The sequence below is a fragment of the Eptatretus burgeri genome, chromosome 8 (assembly GCF_056783735.1).
Source record: "Eptatretus burgeri isolate ZD-2024b chromosome 8, Ebu_testis_v1, whole genome shotgun sequence".
NCBI lineage: Eukaryota > Metazoa > Chordata > Myxini > Myxiniformes > Myxinidae > Eptatretus > Eptatretus burgeri.
Genome location: NC_140968.1, coordinates 96004087 through 96018592, shown reverse-complemented (window position 1 = coordinate 96018592; position 14506 = coordinate 96004087). Strand labels below are relative to the sequence as shown.

General features: G+C 47.6%; 1 protein-coding gene across 1 annotated transcript in view; it reads left to right on the top strand.

Annotated features, from left to right (window-relative positions):
• Positions 1-14506, top strand: part of LOC147022328 (chitin synthase chs-2-like) — a gene marked incomplete at its 5' end in the record, with an annotated part of 284439 nt that overhangs the window by 256173 nt on the left and 13760 nt on the right. Inside the window, 2 exons of the mRNA XM_085890495.1 lie at positions 8089-8198; positions 10776-10883. Of these exons, the coding sequence (XP_085746621.1) occupies positions 8089-8198; positions 10776-10883 (218 nt within the window). The remainder of the gene's footprint in view (positions 1-8088; positions 8199-10775; positions 10884-14506) is intronic.

Below are 14506 nucleotides of genomic sequence, written 5' to 3'. Positions count from 1 at the left end.
GGCCTCTTCAGTGATGACCATTTGGCTGCTTTCTTTTGACACTTTGGATGTTGCCTCTGTTTCTCAGCCACTGTTTCCCACGTATTACACACTAGCAAATACCACCTATCACTTCGCTGAAGGTAATAATAAAAGGGGGAGGGATAAAAAGAGGGGGGAGAGGGAGAGAGGGGTGTGGGAGAGAGAGAGATAGAGTGTGGAGAGTGAAGAGGTGGAGGGGAAAGGAGGGGGAGCGAGGAGGAGTGGGGGAAGGGAAGACAGTGTGAGGTGATAGGAAGGGAAGGCAGACTTGCGGTGGAGTGTTAATTACAATTCAGACAGTCTCATCACAATGATTCTGCACAAAATAACAGTGAAGATTGAAACAAAACAATGTCTGAAATCCATTTTCTATTGCTCATACTATAAACATGGTCTAGAGACAAACTCCCGTCTGGAGACAAACTCCCGTCCAGACAAATACCGCCGAGACGCGTCCGGAGCCAAGCTGGCTAGAGACAAACATTGCCTGGACACGTCCGGAGACAAACACCTTCCAGACAAAACCACCGTCCAGATATGTCCAGAGAGAGAGAGAGGAAAGTGAGAGAGGAGATGCGGGAGGAGGGTACTGCATTGTATTGGGAGGCGGTAGAGCAAGCACTCATTAGAGCAAGGATGGGACAGAGAGAGAGAGAGAGAGAGAGAGAGAGAGAGAGAGAGAGAGAGAGAGAGAGAGAGAGAGAGAGAGAGAGAGAGAGAGAGAGAGGTGGAGGTGGAGGTGGAGGTGGAGGTCGGGCAGTTATCAGAAATAATGTTATGCTTTATGAACAATGCGCACACACACGTGATTGGCCGATCAATTGGGGAATCGGCAGGTTAGAGTCCGTGTGATTACCAACTACAGAACTTACTGTATACAACCAAGAAACCTTGAATAGCTTTCACTGAAAAACAACGTTTCATTAATGTAGACGTTTCAGGCATATGTTCATAAACATTATTCTTTTAAACAGCTGTGTGTGATGGGGGGGAAAAAATTTAGCTCAGTAATTTAGAAAACACGGCAAACAGCTTGGAAGTCGGGTGTTATTTCACAACCACTCGCTCAGGGTGACGGACAACAAACCACTCGCTCAGGGTGATAGGGCACGAACCACTTGCTCAGGGTGACGGGTAACGAACGACTCACTCAGGGTGACGGGACACGAACGACTTGCTCAGGGTGATGGGGCACGAACCACTCGCTCAGGGTGACGGGGCACGAACCACTCACTCAGGGTGACGGGGCACGAACCACTCGCTCAGGGTGACGGGGCACGAACCACTCGCTCAGGGTGACGGGGCATGAACCACTCGCTCAGGGTGACGGGGCACGAACCACTTGCTCAGGGTGACGCGGCACGAACCACTCGCTCAGGGTGACGGGGCATGAACCACTCACTCAGGGTGACGTGGCATGAAACACCCGCTCAGGGTGACGGAGCATGAACCACTCGCACAGGGTGACGGGGCGTGAAGCACTCGCTCAGGGTGACGAAGAACGAACCACTCGCTCAGGGTGACGGGGCACGAACCACTCGCTCAGGGTGACGGTGCACGAACCACTTGCTCAGGGTGACGGGGAACGAACCACTCGCTTAGGGTGACGGGGCACAAACCACTCGCTCAGGGTGACGGGGCACGAACTACTCGCTCGGGGTGATGGAGCACGAACCACTCGCTTAGGGTGACGCGGCACGAACCACTCGCTTAGGGTGATGGGGCACGAACCACTCACTCAGGGTGACGGAGCACGAACCACTCGCTCTGAATGATGTGGCATGGCAAAAGCGTCCGTAGGGAGTGAACGTTTCACTCAAAATGACGTGTGGTTCCGCTGTCAACAATGGGCGCTCGGCAAGTGGCTTAAGCACTCATGCAAGCACTCCAATTCAATTGTTGACAAGGAGCAGTTGGCCAGGCTGTCACTGCATTCCATAAAGGATCCCTTTAACTTTGAAGCCCGTCTTCGCCATGCACGCAGCAGTGAATGAAATAAAATGAATTGATGAAATAAAATGACTCCACAAAAGAGTTGCAGCTTAAAACAGGACAACCCTGGAACATCGCAAAATTCATTCGCCCGTGAAATAAACATTGCAAAAAATGCGCCATTTTGCCTGCTCGTCTGTGCATGTGTCACGTGGTACATCGGTTCGGAGTCCGCGCAAACATTATAACTTTATTTTACAATGTCCGTTTTTTTTTTAACCAGATTTGCTTTGATTTCCTGTCGAACACATCGCGAAACCTCAGAAAATATAGACATCGATCTCGTAGACGCCATGGCTTGGCAGTCCCTCGGGTGACAGGACGCGAACTCTATCAGTGAATGCATTAAATCATACAGCTCAATGAAGCTAGTTCTCTGAAATGAACATCCACAATTTTGCCTGCTCGTCTGTGCACGTGTCACATGGAACATCGGTTTGAGGTCGGCGCAAACCTTATAACATTTTTTTTAATTTGCCTGTTTTTTACCAGATTTGCTTTCATTCCCTGTAGAACACCTCGCAAAACCTCCAAAAATAGATAGATCTGGCAGAAGCGATGGATAGGCAGTCCCTCTGAGGGACAGAGGACAAAGTCTTGCCAGTAAATGCATTAAATAATATAGCTCAATGAAGCTAGTTAATTTTATGTTCCCAAATTTTTTTTATTCACTCAATGTAATTCTCCAAACAGTAGAAAAAGATAAGTTTAATGCTTTGGAAATTTCACATTTTCTTGTGTATCTATGGGGGAGGGAACACTGCCTTGCTTGATTAAAGTAAGTGGGAATATCAGTTTAGTTATAAGACTCGTTATTTCTTTAAATTATCAGATTTCACAACAGATTTCGACACTTCTTTAGTCTGGACAATATCCAATCCTCAAAATCAAAATAATATTTCGAAGATATACTTTAATTAGTCCATGAGAGTAGATCGTGGAAAATCGTATCGTATCGTATCATGCATGAAATCGCTCTAAGCTCCTAATTTGAAAACTATAGCACTTACAAAAGCGATGTATACAGCAATGCATGGTATAGCAGTACAACATTGCTGGTAGCAGACGACAGACCGTAGAAAGGGAATGAAAAAATACGCATTGTGCAAAATGCAAGTGGTACTATGGAACGCCAAGACTTCCCAAACATTGTCAGCATGTCCGCTAAGTGCCACAGCAATTTCATAGGGATCGTGTGATGGCGAGCCGAGTTTTTAGTGTGCAAGCTTGGTATTATAATAGAGATGTTCGTAACCCAACACACATGTGAAGGGAGCCTGGTGTTGGCTTAGCAGTTAGGGTGGTGGCTTGGGATCCGAGGGTCCTGAGTTTGAGCCCCATATTACCGCTGAATTAACACCAGGGGGTTGACTTAGCCTGTCATCCTTCCGAGGTCGGAAAAATGAGCACCAGTGTACTGGTAATAGGGGCACTGCATCAGCGGTATAGCCAAGCCCCTAACCAATGATGCAACCAGCAGCCAAAAAGGCTGTACACAATGGGAACCCATGTTAAACAAGTGTAATTTTTTGATGATGTCATAGATGGCTTCGTTATGACGTCATAATTGCATACTTCGAACGCTTTATCCGATCAGTATGAACATTTTTGAGGGTCGTCTTTGGCTAAATTGTGTGGGGGAAAAAATTGATGATGTCATCAGTCATGTGATTTGGCAGCCACATTGTTTTTGTCATAAAAATAAACCTTCACAAATCTTCCCCAAAATGGCTGAACAGATCGAGGCGAAACCTTACAGGTATGATGGCCTATCCATGAGGAACAAAAAGTTCTCCAACTATGATGTCATAGGTCACATGGTTTGGCAGCTAAATTGGATTTACCCTCAAACCTTTAAAATTCATCTTCTCCAGAATGGCTTGACAGATTGAGGGGAAACTTCACCCACATGTTCCCCAAGCTTTGTGGATACCAAAGTGTTTACAAATCATTAATAACTCACATGGTCTGGCAGGTCAGGTCAGGTCAGATTAGATCTGTGACTTGCGACAGGTACCATGTAAACCTGTACTAACCTGTTCCATGGTCGGGTTGTTGGCGACTAAACCGGCTCCCCCACCAAGTTTATTGGTGAGGAGGGTGTATGATATGGGCACGCAGTAGGATGAAGAACAAAACCTGTCAAAGGGCGGAGGAGCTCCTTGTGAGCCAATTGCCATCCATATCTAGTGCCCAACTGTGTCTGCGGACGTAAATCTAAAAACCCACTCCATGGGAGTACCTCCTGTGCAGCTTCACTTCGCAGGGCAGCTCACTGTATGACGGGATTGGGGCAACGCCTGCAGGACCCCCAATTTTTGATGATAGGGAAACCATGGGGTAACATTTATGGGTCAGATTGGAAGAGAGTGTGGCGGGGTGGTTCTGAGGTGTCGTCCACCAGACGGCGGTCTCCTTGGATTAACCTGAGGCGGTCCCTTTGAGTGGGTGCCTGGAATGTGCTTTCCCTAAGAGAGGATTATCACCTGTCTCTGTTATCATCTGAGCTCAAGTGTTTGGACATCGGGATTGCAGCACTCTCTGAGGTTCGGAGACCAGATTGCAGCGAGATCATGGCGGGTGGTTACACCGAGTAATGGTCTGGTCGCTCTGTGGTTACCATGCCAAAGGAGTTGCTGTAGCTGTGTCCAATAAGTTGACTCCAATGATAATTGAGGTAACACCAGTCAATGAGCGTATTATGAGATGAAGGATTCATCACTCCTTGGGTGTCATTTACCTGGTCCCTGGATATGCTCAAACTGAGGTGAGTTATCTCACCATGAAGGATGCATTCTATACCGCACTCCAGTCTCTGGTTGGTCAGTGCCCCAGGTGAGATACTCTTCTAGTCTTGGGGGATTTATATGCATCGACTGGAACTGATATGGATGGTTATGAGATGTGTGTTGGTCGCCATGGGTCTGGAACTGTGAACCAGAATAGCACTAAGTTCCTTGACTTTGCAAGAGGTCATGGACTTAGGGTGGCTGGTTCAAGCTCATTGCTGGACTTGGTATTCCAACGCTGATGGTGTGGCAAAAGAGATTGACCATGTGCTCGTTGATGGTCACTGGCGGATGATCCAGAACTGCAGGGTCTACGGGAGTGCTCAGTTCCTCAATACTGACCACCGGCTTGTTGTAGCAACTCTTAAGTTTCAGCTTCAAACCAGGAGATGGTTCCATCCAAGCCTCAGCTGGATGTTGGCAAGTTCAAGGATGAGAGGGTAGCTGAGGAGTTTGCAAACATGCTGAGTGGAGATTTGAGGGGTCTGGGTGCTTTGGGGGATCCTGAAGAGTTGTGGAGTGCCTTCCAGACCACTATCCTTGATGTTGCTGGTAGATGTCTTGAAATTCACAGTCAGGCGAAGAATAATTTTGTCTCAAGGGACACTGGATATCATTGCCCAGAGTCGCAGGGCCAGGCTGAATGGCAGACCTGAGCTTTTCGGCAAGCTGAGGCGGAAAACTGTACGTGCATTAAGGGTGGACAAGGAGGCCTATGTGCGAGGAATCTGTAAGGGGGTAGATCAACACCTGTGGTTAAGTGATTCTCGACCTGCTTTCAGGGGAATTCGCGCATTGCGTTCGTCCAAGCCCATCCCTTGGTGAACGCCAGTTAGAGCAGAGGGCGGTGGGTGCTTGACAGAGGAGTCCAAAGTGAAGGTCTGCCGGGCCGGTTACTTTGAGAGGCTGTACCAGGCTGATCCCCCAGCTGTCAAGTTGGATGTCAGAGGTGTTACAATCCCTATTGCTGACCCTCCAATCAACTGTGGTCCACCTTCGTTTGTGGTGACACAGGCTGCAGTGAACCGGTTGAAATGTGGTGAATCTCCTGGGATCTGTGGCATCCATGCTGAACTTCTCAAGACTGGTGGAAATGTTTCGCTCGTGTCATTGCATGCAGTTATCTGCTCTGCCTGGAACGCAGGCATCATCCCAACTGACTGGAAGAGGGGCCTTGTTGTCCCTCACTGGAAAGGGAAGGGTGATCGTCAAGACTGCAACAACTACCGAGGGGTGATGCTGCTCTCAGTGCAGGGCTAGGTCTTTGCTCGGATAATTCTTGATCGTGTTCGCCACCATCTGCTTGAGCACCAGCGTCCAGAGCAGTCAAGCTTCACACCAAAGTGGTCAACGATTGACCGTGTCCTTGCTCTTCATGTCCTCACCGAACGCAGACGAGACTTTTGGCAGTGGCTGCTTGCAGCCTATGTTGATCTCTGTAAAGCGTTTGATTCAGTGAATCGGGATGCCCTCTGGAGGATTCTTGGTCTTCGTGGGGTGCCAGCAAAACTAATCGATCGGAAGTCTGAACTATACTTTGTTACTGAGAGTGCTGTGAGATGTGTTGGTACTATCTCTGACTTATTTCCAGTTGTAACTGGAGTTCGTCAGGGGTGTGTGCTGGCAACCCACACTTTTCAGCACTTGTATGGACTGCATTCTGGGGAAGATGTCGGAGAGATCAAGCTGCGGTGCATCATTTGGGAATGTCAAGATCTCTGACTTTGATTTCGCAGATGATGCAGTCATCTTTGCGGAGACTCTAGATATCCTTTTGGGAGCCCTCGAGGTGCTGAATGAGGAGTCGGAGCTGCTGAGATTATGGGTTTCCTTGGGTCAAAACTAATATGCAGGCTTTCAATGACATCTTGGATGCTGCTATCCTGTCTGTAACTGTTTGTGGTGAGGATGTTGAGGTCACGGAGAGATTCACTTCCCTTGGCAGTGATATTCATGGCTCTGCTGGCTGTGAGCCAGAGGTCAACAGACGTCTGGGTCGGGCCTGGGGAGTCATGGATTCACTGGATTGTGGGGTGTGGCACTGCCGGTACCTGTGCGGGAGGACGAAAGTCCGAGTCTTCAGGTCCTTGGTGCTTCCAGTCTTCCTCTATGGATGTGAGACTTGGACTTTGACCTGGAATCTGAGAGTCGACTTAATTCCTTTGGTACCAGGTCTCTTTGGAGAATCCTTGATTCTTGCTAGTCGAACTTTGTGTCCATCGAGCAGTTGCTTCGAGAGACGCAAATGAGATTTGTTACCTGCATAGTCCGTGAGTGTCAGCTGCGGCTGTGTGGACATGTGGCTCGTTTTCCCTGACGCTGATCCTGTTCACCAGATTCTCTCAGCGAGGGAGTCTCGTGAATAGAGGAGGCCAATGGGCCGACCATGTGCCTCCTAGTTGCAGCAGGTTGATCAGCCTCTCAATGGGATGGGGATGGGCCAGGCATCTGGCTGGTTGAGGAGATGGGGATGGGAAAGGAGATGGGTGGATGGGGATGGGGCGAGGCCGGAAAGGAGACTGTAAAAGACAGAAAGACCACTGACCTGCCTGTGATGAGAGGTTACGCATGTCTTTGCTTTTATATACGACTATTTTCTCTCAAAATTGTGAGTTGGACAGGCAATCATGGCGGGTTTCTGTGAAGTCGTTGATGGCATGATAGGGAAGTGGAATGCATTAAATATTCCACCGCTTCAATATGGGAATGCCCTTTTGTTTTTATGAGTGGCAGGATGGTGAGGAAGAGTGTAGGGGGGAGAGTAAATTCAAAAATGGGGACAGATTTGGTCAGGGGACGTTGAGGCTTTGGATGGGTGGGAATTGAAGAATTCTGATTGTTGTCGCGGGGGGGAGGGGGGTGTTGGTTTATTAGCTGTGGTGGGAAGGTGTTTGAAGGCTTGAAGTGAGGAAGAGATTGATCCATTATGGTTGAGTTGGGAGGGGAAGGGTGAGGACTTGGGGTTGGAGGGGGGTGGGTGGAGAGCAAATATGGGATGGAGTTGGGAGGGGGAAGTGGAGGCTTTTGGGTGGGGGGTGGACTCTCAGTCGGTGAGGGGGTTTAAAAGTTGTCAGAATTGCATGTGTAACCTTCCAGTGAAAATGTAATTGGCCACAGGTGTGTATGTCACTAGGGGGGTGATGCAATCACCCAACCGACAATGTGCTCGTGTTATATAATTTGAGAGAAGTGCGTCATCTTGATCTGAACAATTAATTTTGACTTAAATGCACTCTTTTGAGATTAAATGGATTGCATGCTAACATTCTGTCTCTACTTCCTTCAGGCGTGGTCACGGGATATTCCCGCAGAAACCTCACATCACGTCGTCATGCAATGACTGCTGAAACACTGTACCAGGATTTCAATGAGGAGGTGGAAGAGGAACTGCAAGGTGTACGTTAACTTTGTAATCCTCGAGCAAGCACATCAATTTCAGATCTGACACAGATAAAGCCAGAACAAACTTTTGATTATACAGTGTAATTTGAGCAAAAACATCGACTATTCTCACTTCGGAGTGCATGGGGTCTCGTCCTCATTAAGAAGTGCCAGTAATGACAAAATACATGGTCAAGTTGTGGATCCCCTCCCCAAAAGTCAGGAGGATTGTTTAAATGAAGAATAGTTATATTTATTTTTAACCATGTCATTCCCCTATTGCAGATGGCAGCTAAAATGAATAGTCCCAAGTGGGACGGACGCTCTTTTCCCGAAGGAGGGTGGTTGTAGGTGACACTTAGACCATTGTTATATGTTTTAAGATCCTCCAGACCTAAAATTACACCCTTTCGACCCCTCAGACCTTTTCAGACCTTTACACCTTTCGGCCTTCAGTCTTTTCAATCTTTACAGACCTTTCCCTTAAGCCCATTCATTTGCAATCAATGATCCTTCATGTAGTAAATCCTTCCATTTATTTTCCACAAAAAATGCACCACACAAAACAAGTGTTTTGCAGGTGGAGAAGCTTCTTTCAACCCTCAACTCTGACTCTGCTGCTGGACCGGACGGCAAAAGCTCACAAATCTTAAAAAAAAAAACTGCTCGACTGCTCCGGCACATCCTCTCTATGCCATTTTAACCCTATAATTTCTCGTTTGTCATCTTACATCTGCATGGAAATCTGCCATCACTGCATTACATAAAAGAGTGCAAAAACTCATCCCCTTAACTACAGACCTATCAACTTACTTCCAATCATTGGCATGGTTGTGGAATCCATCCTCACAGTTGACCTAAAATCCTTTCTTTTCTCCAACAACCTCATCTCAGATAACCAATTTTGCTTCAGACCGGGTCACTCTACCGTGGACATGCTGCTTCTACTCACCAACATTTGGATAGAGACACTCAATGTCAGACATGAGATCAGGGCCGTCTCTCTGGACATACGTCATGCTTTTGTTACAGTCTGGCTTTCTGACTTTCTCAACTCTCATAGCCAATGTGTGGCTCTCAACTGAATCCTTTCATCTCAGGTCAGGTCAGGTATGGGAGCGTGCGCTGGAGCAGCACATCGCTGCGTCCACTTTCCGCCGGTACTCCGGTACTTTGATTTGAAAGCATCATGAAATATGCTCAGGTGACATCAAAATGTGAAAACTTTGGAGGGGGGTTAATACTTTCTCAGGCCATAGCATAATACTTGTGTGTGTGTGAAGTCACATTTGTATAATCATGATTCATGTGCATGTACAATCACAACCTTGCATGTAGGTCTGCACCGTTTCCACCAGTCATCATCTCCACTCACAAGTTTCTAAGACTGAACGGAGCTTTCCCTTGTCTTGAAGCACCCAAATTCACCCCAGCAAGGAACCACGACTAATGGACCAAGCCATCTCCTCATTTGTGCTCCGTTTTCCCCACCGTCTCCAGGGGTCACCCGATCCCACCTGAGGACATCCTCACTTGCCGGGACACGGCACGCCGCTGCCACTGGTCACCATCCCCACACGCACTCCCACCGAAGCTTGGTCCCATCCGTCCATGGCGGGAGGGAGTTGCCAAAAGGGAGTCGTCCTCGGTGGGAGGGACCAAGCTGAAGGAGTCGACAGAGCACACTAAGCTACATGGCTAAGCAACGTCCCAAACGCCTTGGCCTCACCAAAGCTGTTAAATTCAGCTCGGTCCCACTCTCAGCAGGATGGAGTCAATAAAGCCCTCCAAGCTGCATGGCCAGGCTGCGTCCAAAACACGTGTCAATCAGTGCAACACCGGGTGCCACATGCGTGGTCCTCTTTCCTACCAAAGCTGCTACCCTCGTCGTGATCTTCACTCTCATCGAAATTGTTATTCAACGTGGTATTCTGTCCTATCAGTCCCCACCGAGAAGGAGGCAGCAAAGAGCGCCGCCTCCCCTCGCCGTGTGTGTGTGTGTGTGTGTGTGTGTGTGTGTGTGTGTGTGTGTGTGTGTGTGTGTGTGTGTGTGTGTGTGTGTGTGTGTGTGTGTGTGTGTGTGTGTGTGTGTGTGTGTGTGTGTGTTTTAACCATGCCATAAAATTTGAACTTGGGTCATCAAATTTTCAACAAACCTTTATTATGAGAAAATGGAAAATAAAAATTAATAATTGAGTCAAAGGACAAAGACACAGTGGGTACAAATAGGCCTTATTAGTCCATCCGCGGTGCAGCAGGAACACGGATGGGGTTTTGCTTGCCATTTGAGCTTTTGTCATGAAATATTCAACAATCCTTCATTGTGAGAATATGGAGAACACGAAAAAATTAATGTTTCGGAAAGTTTAGTTTGAGTTCAAAGCGGACACGGACAGGCTTTGCATTTTGAGATGCCTTCTTGTTTTGATTCATATATTTCAGCTGTTGTAGAGAATGAGGAATGTGTACAAACTGTTTTCATTTATTGTGGTTTCAAGCTCCTTCCCCCCTCCCCCACTCTTTCCTCCACCCTCATCTCCCATTTTCCCCATGCACATTACAAATTGTTTTTGCCATCTTTTGTACATTTAGGAGATGAACTTCTGGGATTTTTTGATAAAGAAGTACTTGGAACCACTGAATGAAGACAAGAAAAGGAAAGAGCATGTTCAGAAAGAACTAATCAGTCTTCGAAACAAGGTGAGTGTTCACTTTCATGTTACATTAATATGATTGTGGATTAGACAGCCTGCGTAAAGTACTTTGTGAGAAATTGCCTGTTCCACAATTTTGTGCTCTATGCTGGCATCCACTATACGAGCAATTTAACAACGGCAGGCAAGCATGGAATGGATTAAAACTAATTCTTCTTTCACATGTAGCACAAGGCTGCAGGGTAGCATCATTAGCTGAGGGCGCAAATGTGCCGCTTCTGCAATGCCTCTGTCGGTTTGGGAATTAATTTGAAATTTGTTCATTGTGCCGGCGAAAGCTCGCCTATTCTTCACGAAGGACACCGTGGGATCTTTAACATCCGCCAACTCATAATGTCGACAGACGGGACGTGCGTTTAACGTCCATCCGAGGGACCGCACACACATTGATGAATCACCTTGCCTGTGAAATAGCAGGATGACAGTTTATAGCTGGGTCGGGATTTGAACCCAAGCTAGATAGCTTTGAGGAGAGTGTGCGTATCTCAAGACCATCAAACTAATATTTGATAACATGAATAACAATTTAAGAAAGTCGTCCACTCAAGGCCGGATTTAGACATGTGGTGGCCCCTGGGCGGCCTCAGTAATGGAGGGTCACCCTACCTTAGAATACTAAAAAAGGTGACAAGACATATTTACAGTCATCCATAAAGTATATTTTTCAAGAACAAAGAATCTGAACTTCTATATAAAATAGAGAATGAGAGAAGATGAATATCATATCTGTTCCACGAACAACCAACTACCATTCAGGCATTCACAAATACTTTTTTCCTTACAAATTTTTTTTTTTTCATGAAATATGTGGAGGCCTCTGGTTATGGAGGCTCCTGGGCAACTACCCAGCTTGCCCGTGCCTAAATCCGGCCCTGCGTCCACTTGTTTGCATAATACGACGGTTTTCTATTATTATTTTTCTTCAGTTTTATGAAAACATTATTTTTTACTGTCTTGTTGAAATGTGCAAATAGACAACTACCACCACGAAATTTCAGCTAAAGTTGGGTTGGAAATGATTTACATGTCTGGTGAGTGGCTTCAAGGAAAGCACACTGTCCTTTGTAATCCAGTAATATTAGGTTTCATAACACTGGGAAGATTTTCAAAAATCGTCAGGTCAGGTCAGGTATGGGAACATGTGCCGGAGCAGCGCATCGCTCGTCTACTTTCTGCCGGTACTCCAGGGGCTTCTGTCTGGCCAGCCCCCAGGCAGATGCCTGGCCCAACCCCATCTCCTTGAGATGCCGATCAACCTGCTGCAACCACGAGGCATGTGGTCGACCCATTGGCTTCCTCCACTCACGAGGCTCCCTTGCTGAAAGAATCTGATGAGCAGTATCAGCGTCAGGAAAACGAGCCACATGTCCACACAGCCGCAGCTGATGCTCAACGACTATGCAGGTAACAAATCTCATTTGAGTCTCTCTCAGCAACCGCTCGTTGGACACAAAGTCCGACCAACGATAGCCAAGGATTCTCCAAACAGTCCTGGTACCAAAGGAATTAAGTTTCTGTCTCAGATCCCTGGTCAGCAAACAAGACAGCAGCATCCAATATGTCATTGAAAGCATGGATCTTAGTTTTGACCCAGGAAACCCGTAATCTCAGCAGCTCCGACTCCTCAGTAAGCACCTAGAGGGCCCCCAAAAGGATATCTAAAGTCTCCGCAAAGATGACTTCATCATCTGCGAAATCAAGGTCAGAGATCTTGGCATTCCCCAACGATGCACAGTAGCTTGATCTCTTCAACATCCTCCCCAGAATCCAGTCCATACAAGTGCTGAAAAGTGTGGAGGGCAGTACACACCCCTAATAACTGTAATAACTCCAGTAATAACTGGAAATAAGTCGGACATGGTATCACCACATCTCACAGCACTTTCAGTGCCAGAGTATAGGTCAGATATCAGATTGATCAGTTTTGGTGGCACCATGAAGACCAAGAATCCTCCAGAGGGCATCCTGATTCACTGAATCGAACACTTTGCAGAGATCAACATACGCTGCAAGCAGCCCCTGCCAAAACTCTTGTCTGCATTTGGAAAGGACCCGATGAGCAAGGAAACAGTCAATCGTTGACCTCTTTGGTGTAAAGCCTGACTGCTCTGAGCACTGCTGCTCAAGCATATGGTGGTGAACCCCATCAAGAATTATCCAAGCAAAGACCTTGCCTGCCACTGAAAGCAGCATCACCCCTCGGTAGTTTTTGCAGTCTTGGCGATCACCCTTCCCTTTCCAGAGAGGGACAACAAGGCCCCTCTTCTAGTCAGTTGGGACGATGCCTGTGTTCCAGGCAGAGCACAGAACTGCATGCAATGACACGAGTACAGCATTTCCACCAGTCTTGAGAAGTTCAGCATGGATGCCACAGATCCCAGGAGCTTTTCGCCATTTCAACCGGTTCACCGCAGCCTGTGTTTCCACAAACGAAGGTGCATCACAGTTGATTGGAGGGTCAGTAATGGGGATAGTAACACCGCTGACATCCAACTCGACAGCTGGTGGATCAGCCTGGTACAGCTGCTCAAAGTAACCAGCCCAGCAGGCCTTCACTTCAGGCTCCTCTGTCACGAGCCCAGCACCGTCCGCTCTAACTGCTGTACACAGAGGTATGGGCTTTGAGGAACGCAAGAGTGAATTCCCCTGGAAGCAAGACGAGAATCACATGCCCACAGGTGATGCTCTACCCCCTAACAGATTCCTCACACATCGGCCTCCATGTCCACCCTCAGCGCACGTACAGTTTTTGCCTCAACTCGCTGAACAGCTCAGCTCTGCCATTAAGCCTAGCCCTGCGACTCTGGGCAATGGTGTCCAGTGTCCCTTGAGAGACAAAATCTTCTTCGCCCCATGATGAGTTCCAAGACATCCACCGGCAACATCAAGGATGGTGGTATTGAAGGCACTCCACAACTCTTCAGGGATCCCCAAAGCACCCAAACCCCCACCCCCCCCCAAATCCCCGTAAACTCCTCAGCTACCGTCTCATCCTTAAGCTTGCCAACATCCAGCCTCGGCTGGGATGGTACCATTCTCCAGGATTTAATCTGCAACTTCAGAGTTGCAACAACAAGCCTGTGGTCGGTATTTTTTTTTTTTTAGTATGCATTGTCAAGACAAGTATGAGAGCTAAAGGCTCGTATCTCATATGAGAGTATTGAGGAAATGAGCACTCCAGTAGACCCTACAGTTCTGGATTATCCTCCAGTGACAATCAACAAGCACATGGTCGCTCTCGTTTTCCACATCACCAGTGTTGGAATACCAAGTCCAGCAGTGAGCCTGTGAGTCCTGAAATCATGAACCAGCCACCCTAAGTCCATGACATCTTGCAAAGTCAAAGAATTTGGTTCCCTTCTGATTCACAGTTCCAGACCCATGGAGGACCAACACATGTCTCATAACCATCTTGATCATTCCAGTCGATGCATTGAAATCCCCCAATACTCAAGAGCATCCCGCCTGGGGCATTGTTCAACCACAGTCTCGAGCGCGGCATAGAATGCGTCCTTCACGGTGAAATCACTCGCCTCAGCCAGAGTATATACAGAGACCAGGGAAATGACAACCAATGAGTGACGAATCCTCAGTGTCATAATACGCTCA